We start from the raw sequence: 18,004 nt of genomic DNA on the forward strand, positions 1-18,004 counted from the left end.
TTTAAACTATATAGTTATATATTTAATTCTCTAATCCATATATTTATAGTATAAGACTGATTACAAGATGAACAATAGCCATGGTTCTTTTAAGAGCATCTCCAAAGGAGTCTCTAAAATTGTCAAAATCTTTATTTTAGAGAGTTTCATAACAAATTGGAAGTCCAATGGACTCTCTATTCTATAAATTTAGAGTAGAGAGTGAAAATGGCTCTCCACAAGGAGAGAGCCATTTTCACTCTCTACTCTATTTTTTTAAGGATAAGATTTTAAATTTCAAAAAGTTAGTTAGTTATTTTTATTTTAAAATATGATATTTGTAATTTATATTATTAATAAAAATGAAAACAAATTATATTATTAATAAAAACAATTTATATTATTAATAAAAATAAAAATAAAAATAAAAATAAAATAATTTATAGTATTAATATTTTATTATTATTTTAAAAAATAAAATAAGAAGTGAATTTAAAGAGTATTAAATTAATATTTAATATTTTTATTTTTATGTATAAAAATAAACTAAACAATCATTATTAGAGAGTCTATTGGAGTAGAATTAAAAATGTCACTCTCTATCTTTAAGATGCTCTTTATTTTATAGAAGATGCTCTTTAAAATAAAGAGCACCATTGGGGATGCTCTAATACCCTTAGAAATTTTAATTATCTTCTAGAATAATGTTTATTTTTCATATCCTGAATGAAAAATCTTAAGAACTTTGAGTGCCATATACCTCTATTTTTTTGCTTTCCTTTTATATCCATATTTGCTTTTTTTATACTGAGTGTTAATCCTCTAGCCCTTACTGAAAAACTAATTTAATTTGTTATGTGTATATCTTTTTATATTCTTTTTATGCTCTTGTTTTATTCTTTTTACTAAAGGCAATCACGTCGCCCCTATTGGAATAAAAAATACACATGAGGAAACAAAAGATTTATTTTTCTTGGCTAAAAAGTAAAATTATTTTTTTATTTTTCTATTTAAATTTAATCTTAAAATATTGTGAATTAGTGCAGATGGATCAAAATAATAAAATTTTAAATAGAGAAAATATTTTTTTAAATCTATAGATAAAATGAATTTTGAAGTTTAAAATTAAATTTGATTATTATTTTATTTATATGTGCGGATGAGAGCTATTGGCTAAAAATTTGTCATTTTGAATATTTTTAACTAAATTGAAAATTTTAGTTTTTACATCTGAAAACAATACTATAATGTTAGCAAAACTTATATTATGCCGATTTAAGTATTAATTTCGTACTGAATATTTTTTAATATTATTGTAAAAAAACAATTAACGGAAGATATGTTAATATAGAAAAACAACATTAGATTAAGAAAAATATTTTAACTAATTTGTTACGTTTAATATTTATATTCGTCCACTTTATTATTATATAATATTTAATTGATGTGACACATTATCTATCTGTCCAATTTGATGTTACATTTTATTGTTAAAAAATATGAATTCCGAAACGAAGCGAGAGTTTCGTACTAGTATCTTATAATCTTGATATCAAAAACAGAATTTTCTAAAATAATCTTATATTACTTCTATCACAATAGAATTTGCATGTTCATAAATTCCATAAATTTAATAAAACCTATAAATTTCAGAAATATGCAATTCAAACAGTGTCCAAATGAAAATTATTACTCCCTCCGTCCCGTAAAAATAGAAAAAGTAGCTATTTTTTTTCCACAAAGATAGAAAAAATAGTGTTAGTTAACTTAAAATTATTAAAATACCCATATATCAACATTAATTGATTTAGAGTTTCATGTATGCTTTTTATGCATCTAAAATTCTATTGGCTAATATTTATATAGTGGCTTTGTGTTGTGTGAATCACTAATTTATTATGATTTACTTCAAAAAATTAAAAAGACAACTTAGAAAAATTATCACAAATTATCTATAAATAACTACTTTCTTAATTCTTGTGAAAGATCTACTTTTTCTATGTTTATAGGACGGAGGGAGTATTAACTCTTTCTGAAAAATTGAAACTTTATGTAAAAAATTAAAGATTTATATCTCAAACGGTATATACACTAACATCATTCTACTAAGTCGTGAGTTTAATCGCTCTTATAATTTTTTTCCGAACGATTTAAAAAAATTAAGTTAAAAATATATGAAAATAATAAAAATTAAAATTTGAGAAAAGTACAAATACCAAAATGTCGGTTTTACCAAATTAAAACTAGAAAATTGAGGGTTAGGTCATAGTTCGTGTGGTCTGGAGTTGGAACCCGTAAGCCATTTGAATTGGAATGGCACGTGCACAACATCTATAAAATACAATAAACACAAAATTCAGACACATACAAAAAGCTCAAAATCAATCCCTAATGGCAGCTTCTTCCACCACCATCACCCTCCCTACTGCTTCTTCTTCCTCATCTTGCAAAGCCATTTTATCTTCATCATCTCAATTACCCTTCAAGTTCAATAAATTTACTGCAACTTGCCCTTCAACCCCCAGATTTTCTGTTTCTTGCACTATGACTCGAGAGGCCATTACAATGCAGGATAAGGAGTCTGACCCTGCTTCATGGCAGAGACCTGATTCTTTTGGGCGGTATGGTAAATTTGGAGGGAAATATGTTCCTGAAACTTTAATGTATGCTCTTACTCAGCTTGAATCTGCCTTTAATTCCCTCAAAAATGATCAGGATTTTCAGGTACTTGTGTTCTAATTCAATTTCATTTTGATTCTACCGAAGATTGTTGATTTTTGATATTATTTTTCATCTGGGTGTTTCTTGTTTTTATAGTTGATATGAAATTTATTGTCTTTTATAAAGATTCTATGTTGCTTTTGTATTGTGCATTTTTTGGGTTCGGGTTGATATCTTGTTTTGTGCAATTTTTTGATATTTTGCGGCTTTGAATTGTGCATTTTGGGGTTTGTATTAGATTTCATAATTTATATTGACGTCTCGTCTTCCTTCTGTAAGGAAGACTATGGTTGATGAAGATGCAAATATGAATGACCCAGGCAGTATTCCTGTAACACTATATCATTTTGCCTGGGTAAGAAAGTACGGGCAAAACCATCTATCGGCTGCTTTGCTTGATTGATAGATAATCACATATTACTTCTACTTTGTTTGGTATATTTTGTGTTTGGTAAATATTGAACATCTATTGTGTGTGGTACCTTGTTGGCCGATATGTGCTTGCCTAATAGTTGCCTAACCTCAATTTTGGAAGAAGTAGCTTGCCTTGATTAGAACGGTTGCTTTTCTTTTATGTAGTGAAAGTTGGCAGTTTTAGATTTTTTTCTGGCAGATTTCTGTTTCCCTTTAAGTATTTAGTAAAAGTTGGATGACGTTCTCTGATTGGTATTGGTGTTCTCTCTCATAATCTCACATGAAATCAAATTTGTCTTGCAGAAAGAATTAGCTGGGATTTTGAAAGACTATGTTGGCAGGGAAACTCCTCTTTACTTTGCAGAGCGGCTGACAGAGCATTATAAACGTCCTAATGGAGAAGGACCTCACATTTACCTCAAGAGGGAAGATCTTAACCACACAGGTGCTCATAAGATCAACAATGCTGTTGGGCAAGTGTTGCTTGCTAAGCAGTTGGGCAAGGAACGAATAATAGCTGAAACTGGAGCTGGTCAGCATGGAGTTGCAACTGCGACAGTTTGTGCTAGGTTCGGTTTGCAGTGTATTATCTATATGGGTGCTCAAGATATGGAAAGACAGGCACTTAATGTTTTCAGGATGCGGCTTCTTGGGGCTGAGGTCAGACCAGTCCATTCTGGGACAGCCACTCTAAAGGATGCCACATCAGAAGCTATACGAGATTGGGTTACTAATGTGGAGACCACACATTATATTTTGGGATCCGTTGCTGGGCCACATCCTTACCCCATGATGGTTCGGGAGTTCCATAAGATTATCGGCACAGAGACAAGAAGGCAAGCAATGGAAAAATGGGGCGGGAAGCCAGATGTACTGGTTGCATGTGTTGGTGGAGGTTCCAATGCCATGGGACTATTTGAGGATTTTGTCAAAGACGAGGATGTTAGATTGATTGGTGTGGAGGCTGCAGGGTTAGGCTTGGATAGTGGCAAGCACGCTGCAACTTTGACCAAAGGAGAAGTTGGGGTCTTACATGGTGCTATGAGCTACTTATTACAAGATGATGATGGACAAATAATTGAGCCTCATTCGATAAGCGCTGGGTAATGATTGTAACTGACCATTTATATTGATTTTCTTGATGTGTCTCTTGCATTTTAAATAGTATGTTTTTTGTTCTTTTGAAGGTTGGATTACCCTGGAGTTGGACCAGAGCATAGTTTTCTGAAAGATAAAGGACGTGCTGAGTATTACTGTGTCACAGATGACGAAGCATTGGATGGTAAAGCTAACTTATATTTCTGTTTTTTTGTTCTAGGCTGATTAATTGAGGACTTTTTGGCTATTATTATAATTAACGTTTACTTTTCACTATCTATCTATGTTGCACGGGAAACACTTCTGAAACTCCGAAACTTTGTAATTATAACCCTTTTTTTTCGTAAAAAGAATACATTTTTCCATTTTCCATGTTGGAGTATCCCGGACAACATACTGTCTATAGAAAACCCATATTAAAATATATTGTAATAATACACGTATGTGAAGTTCTCATATCAACCTTATAACACTTTTTGCATAAGCCATTAGATTATAATTTATCCTCACATTCATTCTGTGCGAAACTTCCATAGACTGTTGATTATTTTGCTTACAGCAATATATATAGCCAAGTCAAGTTCACTTATTTCACAGATTTGCATCTCTTACCACATTGGGACATTTATATGCTAAGCATCTATCCTGCTTCTGAAAAGAATGACATGGCTTCTCCTAGCAATAAAATATTTGCGGAAACAAACTGGTGTTATTAAAGTGCGCCTTTGTTTTTCTCGATGTATAAGCTATGTAGCACAATGGAAATGCTCAAACGAAAATGCTGAAATGGAAATGGAGCAACAATGTTTTTTTTTGTTTTCAAAAATAGGTTGTAAATATCGAATTTTGGAGTTTCAGAGGCATTTCCAAAAACATGGAAAAAAAAGTCGAAACTTAGGACTATAAAATTTTTGGTGCAACATATAGTGTAAGAGTAGCTTTGTTTGTGCTTGGAGTTTTCTGTGCTTTACCACTTATTCCTTCCAATGCTAATTAGTATTAGTTGTATAACATTCCTTCGAATGCTAATGATTATTAGCTGTAACAAGCTCGATGCTATTTTATGTATTATTGGATTTCGTATCTGCAGCTTTCAAGAGATTATCGCGATTAGAAGGCATAATTCCCGCTTTGGAGACATCTCATGCATTGGCATATCTAGAAAAGCTCTGCCCAACTCTTGCTGATGGAACTAAGGTTGTACTAAACTGCAGTGGCAGAGGGGACAAGGATGTTCACACCGCCATCAAATATTTGCAACTTTGATGATACTGTTTATGTTTCAATACATTTCATTTGAACAATAAATGGATGATCTCATCCTAATGTTGTAAGTTTTTAGTGGGTTTTCTTTCTGGATATGGAAGAATGTGTATCAAATTTGTGGGTCTGAATTAAAGCTAATGGCAATCTGTTTCTGAGCATTTCTTCACCCCTTAACACATTCGAATATCAATTTAAATTGAGAAGTCGTATTATTTTTGTTGGGTAACCATTCTTAGGATATGTCATTTAATCCGTAATAACAAGTTATGAGTGATATGACAGTACAACGGCTTGCTACCAGTTTTCTAAAAAGTAACAAAAGGAGAACATTTATTGATTAAGCTGAACATCGTTTATCATACAAGCCAAAATCTGTAGGAAATTCATAAAAAAATCCATAAAAATTAAAATGGTAAAAAAATTAAACCCCTGAAGTATGCTTCAAGAATTGTATTTTGATCCTTTCCAAAACAGAAAGGATGTGTTTCATGTTCACCCTCTCTTCAGGTAAATCAACACAACAATCTAATGCCAATCCTAACACAGATGATACACAATTTAGTTTAGCACTATAATGTTTTACCTCTTCCACTCCCAATAAATTGCGATCGACAACTTCAATTACTGCATCAGGATATGCATTTCTCACCCACTGTTTCATATTCATTTCTCCGCAGAAAATATCGTCTGTAGGTTTTTTTCTAGTAAAAGTTTCCATCATCATAATGCCAAAACTGTACACATCTCCTCTCGTAGAGACAATTCCAGCCTCGCCGTACTCTGCATTTCAACGCTTGATTAGTTTGTCAAGATATTAATAATTTATTTGAAACGTAAAATAATGAAGCATCATTACCTGGGGCCATATAACCAATTGTAGCTAATGTTAATGTCTGTGTCATGCAATTTTCTCCAGCTACAAGTTTGGCAATGCCGAAATCAGCGACACGAGCTACCTTATCTTTGTCTAGCAGAATGTTGCTAGGCTTCAAATCGCAGTGGACTATTGGTGTTTCGTAAGAATGGAGATATTCAAGAGCTGACGCGACGTCAATCATTATGTTTAGTCTATCTTGGAGATTCAAGAAATAGTTGTTAGAATACAGCCACTTTTCCAAGCTCCCATTAGGCATGAACTCAAGTACCAAGGCCTTAAAATCTAAGTTGCTGCAACTGCTTATGACTTTGACAAGATTTCGATGGCGAATGTTGCGTAAAACCTCACATTCGGTATCGAAACTCTTTAATACTCCTTCCACCTGCAAATCGAAGACCTTAACCGCAATATTTGTGCTGTCTGATAACGAGCCTTTGTACACAGAGCCAAAACTCCCTTTTCCGAGCAAGTTAGACTCGCTAAATTTATTTGTTGCTTCTGCAAGTTGGAGAAAAGAAAATCTTTTCCATGTTGGTAGAGGTAACAAAGATTCTTGGTTTGTTGGGTTATCTTTTTTCTTCTTTCTGATTTTGATGAATATGATAATGAATGCAATAATCAAACTTAGAGCTGCTATAGGTGGTAAAATGTACTTGAGTAAGTGGTTATTAGTTGCCTTAGATTTTCTACTAGCTTCACATGGTGTGACTTTGAACCTCGGCAAACCACACAACGCACCATTCGACTTGAATGATTCGTAAGAGAAGTTTCCGAAGGATCCTCCACTCGGAATTTCTCCGTCCAATCTATTGGAAGAGACATCGAAAGATTTTAAATTTGGAATTTTCTCCAAGGACTTTGGAATCAACCCGGAGAGATTGTTGGTCGACAAATTCAAGAAAGTCAAGCTTACCATATCTCCAAATGATTGTGGAATGGAGCCTTGGAAATTATTTTCTGCTAATGAAAGATGCTGTAAATCTTTAAGACTCCCAATACTACTCGGAATTGCTCCTGATATCCGGTTTCTTGATAAATCCATGCTTGTCAAGACTTTCAGGTTCCCAATTTCTATTGGGAGAGAGCCATTTAAAGAATTTGAACTCAATTTTAGCTCCAGCAGAAACGAAAGCCTCCAAAAAGATAATGGTATAAAAGAAAGTTTATTCCTCTGCAAATAAAGCTTTCTCAGAGAAATTAAATTTGGCAAGCATTCAGGTATTTGTCCTGAAAGCTCATTTTCATTTAACCATAAGTAATTCAGATTTTCTAAACGACAGATCTCCACAGGGATGGTTCCTTGTAGCTTATTCCCAGCAATAGACAAACCCTGAAGCTGCCTTAGCCTTCCAAACGACGATGGTATTGATCCTGACAATTCATTTGCCGAAAGTTCCATCTGCACCACAGTGCTCAAGTTACCAATCTGAAACGGAATATCGCCTTTTATTTTGCATGATCCTGCAATAAAATATTGAAGCGACGACATATTTCCAATGGAGACAGGAAGAACGACATCCAACGGATTCACGGAAACTTGCAATGTATGTAAGTTCACACAGCTTGTCAAGGACGAGAAAAAGGTCGAATCAGCCTTGAAATTGTTGAAAGAAATGTCGAGTCTCTGAAGCATTCTAAGATTGCCAAGGGTATTAGGAATAAAACCGGAGAAAGAGTTGTTAAATAAGTAAAGAACAATGAGTTTAGAAGAATTGGAAATGGAGGCAGGGAATTCTCCAATAAAAGTGTTGTTGGCCAGAGAGATTATTTCTAGATTTGGAAGGTTTATAATTGGTGGCAGATTGCCTGAAAGTTCATTCTCTGCAACATCAAAGAGCCGGACTATTGAGAGATTGAAGATCGTAGCTGGAATAGAACCTCTCAGGTTGTTTCCGGACATGCCTAAAGCCTCGAGATTTATTAGACGACCTAGTTCATGAGGTATTGTACCTGCCATTATGATAAAAATTAGTTCAAGATTTTCAGTTTTTTACCCCAAGCAGCAAAAACATTCATACTTTACTCTGTATGTTTCAGATTCAATACATTCTCACATATTAAAAACATAGTAAAGCTATATTTAAATCTACTCAATTTATTTTCAAACCAATTGAAACTAAAATCATACATAAAACATATAATATAATATAAAACCACAAAAAGAACACTGAAATTGTGTTAAAACCGTATATACTGTTGAATAAGATGAAGCTTGAAGTCAAACTAAAACTATGTAAGACATTACTGAAAGTTCATTGAAACCTAGTGAAGCATTACTAAAACCCTATGGAAACCATACTGAATAGCTTTAGAAGCTATTTATAACCAATCTTTATTGAAAATATAGTGAGAAAATATTCATGTCTACTTAATGAACCGAGATTGTGATATCTTGAAGCTATATCGAAACTTGCTGAAATCTACTGAACCCATGTCGAAATTAGCATAATACTCGGGACATGTATAAATTCTGTCAAGCTTGGTAAAATGCAACGGCAAAAAAGCATACCTGATAGGTGATTTGAGCTAAGAAATAGTTGGTTGAGGGTAGTTAAGTTTCCAATTTCTTTCGGGATGCTTCCAACGAAACCATTGAACGACAAGGATAAAGTCTTAAGATTGCTACACTCTGCCAAGCTTGACGGAATTGGTCCACCTAGCTCATTTAAAGACAAGAACAGACCTTCAAGTGTTTGAAAATGATGACAAATCTCATCAGGTAGATTACCCGAAACTCCATTAGATGTCAAAGCAAGAATCTCCAACGAAGACATGTTGAAAATGCTCGAAGGAATTGGCCCGGACAGATTATTATACTGCAAGCTGATAGTCCTCAGAAGCCGAAGATTACCCATCTCAGCAGGAATAGATCCAGAGAAGCTATTATTGTCGAGACTCAGGATTTTCAGTCTCCGTAAATGGGATAATTCGTTCGGCAGAGTACCGTAAAATTTGTTGCCCGAAAGTATAAGCGAGTTCAGGAACGAGAGATTTCCGAGGTGTGGCGGAATCTTTCCTCGAAGTCCCATATTTGAAAGATCCAAAGCGGATACTCTTTGATGGCGAGTAGTACATGAGATACCGATCCAGTCGCAGATTGAACTCGAACTTGACCAATTGTGTGTCAGGACATTAGCAGGGTCCAATGTTATATGATCTTTTAGTTCAACAAGCGCAGATTTGTCTGTGCTGAAGTTGGTTACTGCAGCCATAGACAGAGTAGCCATGACAATATTAAGAGTCAATAAGATTATAATTGGAATAAAATGCCATATTTTTAGCATTTTTTTCATCAAAATGTAATTAGATATGAAGATTGATAGAAATATGAGGGTTTTGAATTTATTATTTTTGTGCTCATCACTAATTTGCAATATATATTGACTGTTGTTTGACTGAAATGAATTCATAAGTCATCGGCGACTTATGAATTAATTAACACTCACCAATAATGGAGATACCGTTGACCACGTCACTTGTTTTGTCATGTGGACTAAACTTCCTTAATATTTTGATAACCCTATTAAACCGATTAACTCAACCATAATCAGGAAACCAAACAGAAAAATATAGTTAATTTATGGTTAATGATATAGGTTTAAGATTTGGAGTTTAAAATTTGGAGTTTTAAAAACCGAAGTTAACCGATTAACTAATTTATAAAATAATATATATATATATATATATATATATATATATATATATATATATATATATATATATATATATATATCCTATATCTTTTATTGATTAAAATAAAATACATTTTTCAATCCATATACTATATTAAAACTCTAAACATAAAAGTATATGAAAATATATTTTATTTAGAAGTATATTTATATTTTAGGAGAATATAAATATGGAAAATATTTTGACAATTAAATAGAATGAAAAATGGAGTTTAGGGTGTTTTTATTTGTTAGAAAAAATAAATAAAATGAAAATTGTAGTTTTTTTTATTAGACTATGCTTCAACTTTTATTTTATAAAATTTATATTTTTTGAATTTAATTTTTTTAATGGTTATATAGTTAAAAACCATAAAACCGAAAACTTAGAATATTTTAAATGATTAATCGATTAAATGGTTAATCGGTTTAAATTTTATATTTAGTTTTTTAATTTTAATAATTGATGGAAACCGAATTCTAAAATAAGTGTAATGAGCCGAGTCGTACAGAATTTGCTCAATGAGTCGCCTAAGACGTAAGTCCAAAACTGACGATATCCGAATTCTAAAGATCTCGCTGTGTCTAAAGATTACTGAAGAGGTTCGCCTGAATTCCTAGCCCCTATGAGTTGATAGAAATATGAGGCTATTGAATTTATTATTTTGTGCTCATCATTAATTTGCAATATATTGACTGTTGTTTTACAATTGACTGAAATGAAATCATAAGTCATCGGCGATTTATGGGTTTTGTTCATAAAAAAAAATTGTGGGGATTTTGTTATGTGGACTAAACTTCCATTTTATTTTATTTTGACAATTTAAAATAATTTGACACTTATATATACTATTGTTTCTTCAAATGTCATCCGCATGAAAATCATTAATATAAATTTATTTATAGACCTAGTGTTTTAAAATATCCCGACCTTTTAGTTCCTTTTCGATCCTACCCTAACGTTGAAAAATGGTCAATTTTACCATATTTTACATTTTGTGTTTTAATTGTACCATAACATATTAAATTGACGTCTTTTTCATTTGAACAAAATTCAAAAACATTCTCCATATTTAGCATATATTAATTGTATGTGTTTAAAATTTATTTAGATTTAGCTAAATTAGTTAGTAATTTAATTATAATTTTTAGTTAGTTTTTTAAAATAGAGGACTTATTCGTACATTTTTAAATGGAAATGAATTTACTTTTATCTTTAAAATTAGTTAATTGAATGATTTCATCATTTACGTAAAAAATTGACAAAAATTGAAAAATTGGGATAGAATTTAAAATAAAATGCAAAATATGATAAAATTGACAAATTTTTAATGACATGGTAGAATGGAAAAAGGGATAAAAGGTCGTGGTTTTTTAAGGTATTAGGCCTTATTTATAATAGGATTTGATAACTCCATTTATGAGCATATCTTTAACCGAGCACATGTATAAATAATAATATTAAAGCATTTTTAATGGACTTATAAATAAAAATATTTAATTTAAGTCCTAATGTTTTAAAAAAAAAATCTGATTTTAACCCCTCTTCAATACTACTCCAATATTGAAAATCACAAATTTTATTCTATTTTGCATTTTTGTGTTTCAATTTGACTCTGAAATATTAAATTGGCGTCCGTTTTATTTGGAAAAGAATTCAAAAACGTTCTCCATGTCTAGCATATATTAATTTTATATGTTAAAATTTATTTAAACTTAGTTAAACTAATTAAGAATTTAAACTAGTTTTAATTTGATTATGTTTTTTCATTAATTTTTAAAAAGTAAACAATTTATTTGTACTAATAGATTTAATTTTATCTTTAAACTTATTTAATTGCATAATATTTTATTCTTTAAATAAAAAAATTGTCAAAAAATGAAAAATTAGAATAAAATTGAAACAAAAAAATACAAACCAATTTTCATGTTAGAGTCGGTTTAAAAGGGGTTAAAAAGTCGGATTTTTTTAAAATATTGGCCCATAATTTAAAGAATTTCATACAAAATTAAAAATTTAATAAACTTTTTATAATTAAATTTAAAAAAGAGACTAAGTTTCGCTCTTTATATGTAGGGAGCCGCTCACCCTCTATTTCAATTTCGGATGGGAACATAAAAATGATGAGATAAGTATGCACTGGATATCTTGAAAATTGACGTGTCAACCAAAAAGGTTGATGACTTAGGGTTCAGAAACCTTTAACGCATCAATTAGGCATATCATGGCCAAATAGGACTGACAATTCATTTCACAACCAGCTTCCCTGATTTCTAAAGTTTTTTTTTTCTTTCAATAAAGTACTTCTCTCAAATGGAGGGGCGTTCTTGTAAAAGTTCACTCAAATGGAGGGGCGTTCTTGTAAAAGTTTACTCAAGTGGAGGGGCGTTCTTGACAGAGGCGTCCTAAATAGTACGAACACTTCATTCAATCAACGTGTATCGTTTTTGAAAACGTTTCAGACACTTGATGTTTCGAATCCGAAACTTTATTTTTTACATACAAAACTTTAAAATAATACTGTTTTATTGTGCCTGTGTGTCCCGTTTTCCCGTATTTATATTCGTATTCATGTCATCTAGGAGGCGTCAAATGGCAAGTGATATCGGACAGTGGAATCTTCATCCAGTAATACCCTTGGCCGCCAACCATCCATCAGATAAGATCTAATAAACACTTGAAAACACCTATACTTAATAGTCGACATCCCATATTATATTTTCTAGTGTTTTTCTGAAATTTATTAATTTTAAAAATAAAAAATAAAAATAAATACAAAAATTAAATAGTTAAATATGAAGTGTAATTTTTGTAATTTTTACGGTATTTTGTTTTAAAAGACGATGGACGGTGTATTTTATGCGATATAAATTAGTGTCCATTATATTTAAACAAATGACTACTATAAATACTTAATAAATTAAAAATATTATGATTGCATCAATATAACAATTTTTAAATATAATTAATATATCCATTAGTATTATCATTTAATATTATTTTAAATTCAATTATTAATTAAATATATTACTTTAACATGCCATATTATTTCAATACCTAATAAAATAAATAATTATTACAACTTCAATTCAAGATTATTGTTACTGTACATCTCCAACTTTCGTGTAGTTTTCAATTTAAGCACAATCTATAAAACGTGACATCACATATATATCAATGTTTCATTTTGTGGCATTTACAGTTTAAGTGTCTAATTATATGATATCATTTTGGTCATTCACACGGTAAAAAATGACATCAATTTTACAAAAAATAATACATAAAACGTAAACCGGAATATAAGATGAAAAGTTTTAAAAATATTGAAATACGAAGTGAAACGTTTTTTTAAATTATGTTTAAATCGAGAAAAAAAAACGCTAAAGGTGGAGATATATAAATGACAATCCCTTCAATTTAAGAGTGTTTATATTATAAAAACCAAAAGTAAAAACCTTTCCGTAGCTATTAAAATATTAAAAAGGAAAAAGAGTCAAATAAACCCTTTACGTTTATCTTATGGATCAAATAGACCCTCAACGTTCAGAAAAGTGGAACGAGGACCCTAACGTTTTTAAATATCATCTAAGCCCTCTTTAGGGGTCTTTATTGATACGATTTAACAAATATTAGGGTCCCAGTGACCCCTAAGGAGAGATAAGATGATATAATTTTAAAACATTAGGAGTTCATTTGAAAATTTTCTAACTTTAAGGACCTACTTGATCCATAGACTAAACGTTAAGGTCTTATTTGGCCCTTTTCCTTATAAAAAAAGATGACCCCTTGAAATTAAAAGCGGGAAAATTATAACGTCACAGCAGGAAGTTGGACAGTAAAAGGGTGTTTTTAGGCTTTTTCATCAACCTACTCATTAATCTGAAAAATGTTTATTTGGATTTTGCAAAACAAAATTGATAATTACTAAACCCTAACCCCTAATCAAACATTGAGGCCATTACAAGTAGGTCCCTCTTATCATTTGATCTTCTACATTCTATCTTTCTTTCTTTCTAATGCTTTTGGGTTGATGGGTTTTCAGTTATTATGTGATTTGCCATCATAAACTGTCAAAAGATTGTTTTTTGTGTGTCTAATTTGCTACCAGATGGGTTCTAGCCGTTGTAAAAAGATTGTTCTTTTTTTACTAATTTGATCATTGCAAAAGATGGTATCTTGTTTCGATCTTTCTTGGGTTTTCGAATTTAAAATTTGTGATTAATGTGTTTTCTTTTGTTGGATTGTAGTATTCATGGATACGAGCTTGCCATTGATCAAGCAGGGACATTCGGGTGATTCTAATGTCAGTAGTGATGGTGTGGATAGGATCAGCAAGTTACCTGATGAAGTTCTAAGTCACATTCTTTCATATTTAACTACCAAACAAGCCGTTGCCACCAGCATTTTGTCTAAAAGATGGGAATACCTCTGGACATTTACTACAAATCTTGATTTTTCTGATCAGATTCCTTATAATTTCCTGGACGAAAATGAATGGGGCACTAAGTTGAGGTCCTTCAAGGATTTTGTGGATAGAGTCATCTTTTATCATGGAGAGTCGACTATTCAGAAATGTCATCTTCATACTCGTCAACTTTACTCTAATATTTATCCATGGGTTTGTGCTGTAATAACTTGCAATGTCCAAGAATTGAGTATTCAAGGCTGTTCCTTTGCTTTTCAACAACTTCCTTGGAGACTATTTGCTTGCAAAACATTGGTTGTTTTGAAAATTAGGGGAAAGTTTATGCTAGATTTACCCACTCGTATTTGTTACCCATTTCTTAAAATCCTGAGTCTTAATGGTGTTGTGTATATGAGTGATGCCTCTATGGATAGGCTCTTTTCTGGCTGCCCTGTTCTTGAAGAGCTAGAGATTATAAGACGAACGGAGGATGGTGTACAAATTATGAAAATTAATACACCTTCATTGAAAAAGTTGACCATTCATTACAAGGTTGGTCATTCTGAAAATGAGCATAAGACTCAGCTGAATACTCCATTTCTTGAATATCTCAAATTTAGTGGAAAATCAGGTGGCTATTCTATGAATTGTTCCTCTTCCCTTGTTGAGGCACATATTTACGGCGGATGTGATTTAGACCTTCTTAATGGAATCTCCAAAGTTCAGCATCTAGTTTTGAATGGACAAATTATGCAGGTACATGTTCTTTGTTGTGTTTTTGAATATCAATAACTTAGCTGCAGTGGCGGAAGCAGGTTGGGACGAGGTGGTGCGCTCAATCTAAAACTATTGAGTCAAACGATAATATCAACTCGTCTAAAAAAACTAAAAGGGTAAATAACATGTTAAGTCTAAAAAATAGTCGAACAATGTATATCGACTAAAAGTAAATTCGCTCCACCTGAACAAAATTTCTACTCCGCCACTTTTTAGTTGTTCCTCTCATATGCAATCTTATTATGGTTACTCCTTATATTTCCTTACTTATCTGCGTGTAGGATCTGCTTATTATTATTGGCTATCATGGATTGCCTAAATTCAACAATCTTAAGAAGATAGAGTTGAATGTTGATAATCCACTTGATTGGGAAGTGCTACCAGATTTGCTGGAGTGCTCTCCAAATTTACAAGTTCTCGTCTTTCCTGAGGCAAGCTGCAGTGTTGTTATACCTATCTAAGTCTAAAATTGTTGTATGTTAGAAATTCCTGAAATTGTTTTGCGTTTTTTGCTCAGGGACTTGCTGTGATGCCTGAAGAATGTGCTAATGATTATTGCCATTTACAATGGTATCGGCCAGACTGCATGCCTGAATGTTTGCTTTACCATCTAAAGACAGTTGAAATTTTCAAGTTTGCGGGACAGCCATGCGATCTTGATATTGTGCGCTTTCTGCTGAAATATGGTGAAGTATTGGAGTGCATGAATATTCACTGTTTCGATTGTAGTACAAGGCCAATAATGCGGAAGGAATTGGACGGGGCTATAAGCGAGGTTTCCAACTTCAAAAGATGTTCTAGCGCTTGCAAACTTGCTTTCTTTGCTTAATGAAGTGCCTTTCTGAAAGTTGTAGTGAAGCATATCTATGTTTTTACGCTCCATGTATCCTCGGCTTTCTATTTTCTGCTCTTGTGCTGTACAAGAATTTGCCTTGTAAGTTGTCATATGTTGCAGTATGTGGTCATTGTAAGTTAGTATGATTGAGTAGAGCATCTTGTGAAGTGAATATGGTTTAAAATCAAGTGTTATATGCCATGATTTTCTTTGGCGATTAGATCATATCTGGATATAGTTTAACATTAGCTACTGACTTTTTGTTAGAACTCTACTCTATGACTGTTCTCTTGCTCTCTTAAAATTACTAAATTAGCTTTAATGGAGTTTATCCTTCTAGATTGTCACTTTTTATGTCTATTTTTTGTTTTATATTGGTATTGCTTTGATTTCCTGCTGATTTATATTGTTCATCACGGAATTAATCTCCATGCTCTGGCTGAAAATATATACATAGAAATGTAAATTTAGTTTAAATCGAACCTAACTAAATTTTTAATGGAACTCAATTGCCGAGCCGAGTTCGAATATCAAAATACTTGTTTGATAGACTTGAATCTAATCTGAGTTTTTCTATTTAATGTACCTTTTTACTCTTTATAGCTATACATAGTATTTGTTTTTATATTAAAATAATTTTTTAAAATATATTTATACAAATAATTGAGTTAATGTCAATTTGACAATTATTCTACCAAATTTAATTTTTTTATAAATATGAATTAATTGTTACTTGTTGGATGGAAATGAGCTTTCTGTAAAGATACTGGAATGCTTTCCGAATTCAATATCACTGAAAAAAATCTACTATACGGGTATAAGCGGGTCTAGTCAAGTCTTAGTTAGGCCAAGCTCGAGCTTGAGTTTAGGTGCGTTATATCGTCTCGAGTTCAAGGTCGGGTGGGCTTAATTTCAAGCTTGAACTCGACTTGGAACAATATCCAAACGACTTGAGCTTGACTAGAATACAATAAAACAAAAATAATTATTTCAAAGATTAGCATATTTTATGTATTTTAGTTTTTTTACTAAAAACAATGTGTAAATTAGATGTATAAAAACTTAGTATACTAAAATATAAATTGTTAAGAGGCTCGTTAAAGCTTGTTTACGCTCTCAGGCCCCACAAGCATGTGTAATATATATTTGAGTTCGGCTCAAATTTTCTCGAGTCGATCTCGAGTAACTCGCGGCTAGCCCAACGTGTTTATACCCCTGATGAAGAAGACCAATTCCAATGAGGTCTTAAAGATTTACATCTTTCCTAAGTAGAAAATGATTTCCAGTCAGTTGGAGATACATAAGGCTTAATGTATTAGTATTAATTTATTTAAATAATTATAAAATATGAATATATTATGAATACTTTATAAAGTGATGATGTCTATAAGAGGTATTATACTGTTGAAGAGTAGCATATCCATTAGTGATACTATTTTGGAGAATTCAATTGCAACTCGTCAATGATTGCATGAAAGTTACTCCACATAATGCCCTTTTTTTTTTTTTTGAGAAATACATAATGCCCTTCCAATGGCATGAAGAGACCATTCCTGTGGGCGTGTCAAAATGGATCATGACACGATAACACGACTTCGTCTAACCCATAAGTTTCGCGAATCCGGGTTGAGGCTTAGCGAGTTCGTGTCGAAAACGTGTCAACCCGTTTATGACACAAAATAAATGGGTCGTGTCACGGGTTGACTCGCGCGAACCCATCTAACCCACCTAATCGTGTCAATAGAGTGAGTCGACACAACACGAACACGACCCACCGACCCATTTTCGACACCCTACCATTAGATATTACAAATGTTACAGAGCTTCAATAATTAAACTTTAAATTTACTTTAAATATATTAAAAATAGTTACTAAAAAGCTCTACGCATGCAAGGCCTTGAATACAGACCTTGAATATAAAGCAGCGTGTAAATGTATAAAGAAGAGATATACTGTTTA

General features: G+C 32.0%; 3 protein-coding genes across 3 annotated transcripts; 2 read left to right on the plus strand and 1 right to left on the minus strand.

Moving 5' to 3' along the window:
• The first annotated feature begins 2,284 nt into the window (after nt 1-2,284).
• On the plus strand, nt 2,285-5,636 carry LOC126669695 (tryptophan synthase beta chain 1). The gene is made up of 4 exons (XM_050363231.2): nt 2,285-2,703; nt 3,418-4,217; nt 4,302-4,396; nt 5,303-5,636. Exons 1-4 carry the CDS (start codon nt 2,371-2,373, stop codon nt 5,476-5,478), a joined length of 1,404 nt encoding a protein of 467 aa, XP_050219188.1. The 5' UTR covers nt 2,285-2,370; the 3' UTR covers nt 5,479-5,636.
• Nucleotides 5,637-5,791: 155 nt separating this feature from the next.
• Nucleotides 5,792-9,693, minus strand: LOC126669694 (probable LRR receptor-like serine/threonine-protein kinase At3g47570). Its single transcript, XM_050363230.1, has 3 exons — nt 8,865-9,693; nt 6,335-8,305; nt 5,792-6,258 (listed from the first exon to the last, which is right to left on the minus strand). The coding sequence occupies exons 1-3, from the start codon at nt 9,646-9,648 to the stop codon at nt 5,900-5,902; spliced, it is 3,114 nt and encodes a 1,037-aa protein (XP_050219187.1). The 5' UTR covers nt 9,649-9,693; the 3' UTR covers nt 5,792-5,899.
• Nucleotides 9,694-13,124: 3,431 nt separating this feature from the next.
• Nucleotides 13,125-16,264, plus strand: LOC126669696 (FBD-associated F-box protein At4g10400-like). The gene is made up of 4 exons (XM_050363232.2): nt 13,125-13,991; nt 14,275-15,188; nt 15,491-15,640; nt 15,727-16,264. The coding sequence occupies exons 2-4, from the start codon at nt 14,280-14,282 to the stop codon at nt 16,036-16,038; spliced, it is 1,371 nt and encodes a 456-aa protein (XP_050219189.1). The 5' UTR covers nt 13,125-13,991; nt 14,275-14,279; the 3' UTR covers nt 16,039-16,264.
• Nucleotides 16,265-18,004: the final 1,740 nt, after the last annotated feature.

The sequence above is a fragment of the Mercurialis annua genome, linkage group LG2 (assembly GCF_937616625.2).
Source record: "Mercurialis annua linkage group LG2, ddMerAnnu1.2, whole genome shotgun sequence".
NCBI lineage: Eukaryota > Viridiplantae > Streptophyta > Magnoliopsida > Malpighiales > Euphorbiaceae > Mercurialis > Mercurialis annua.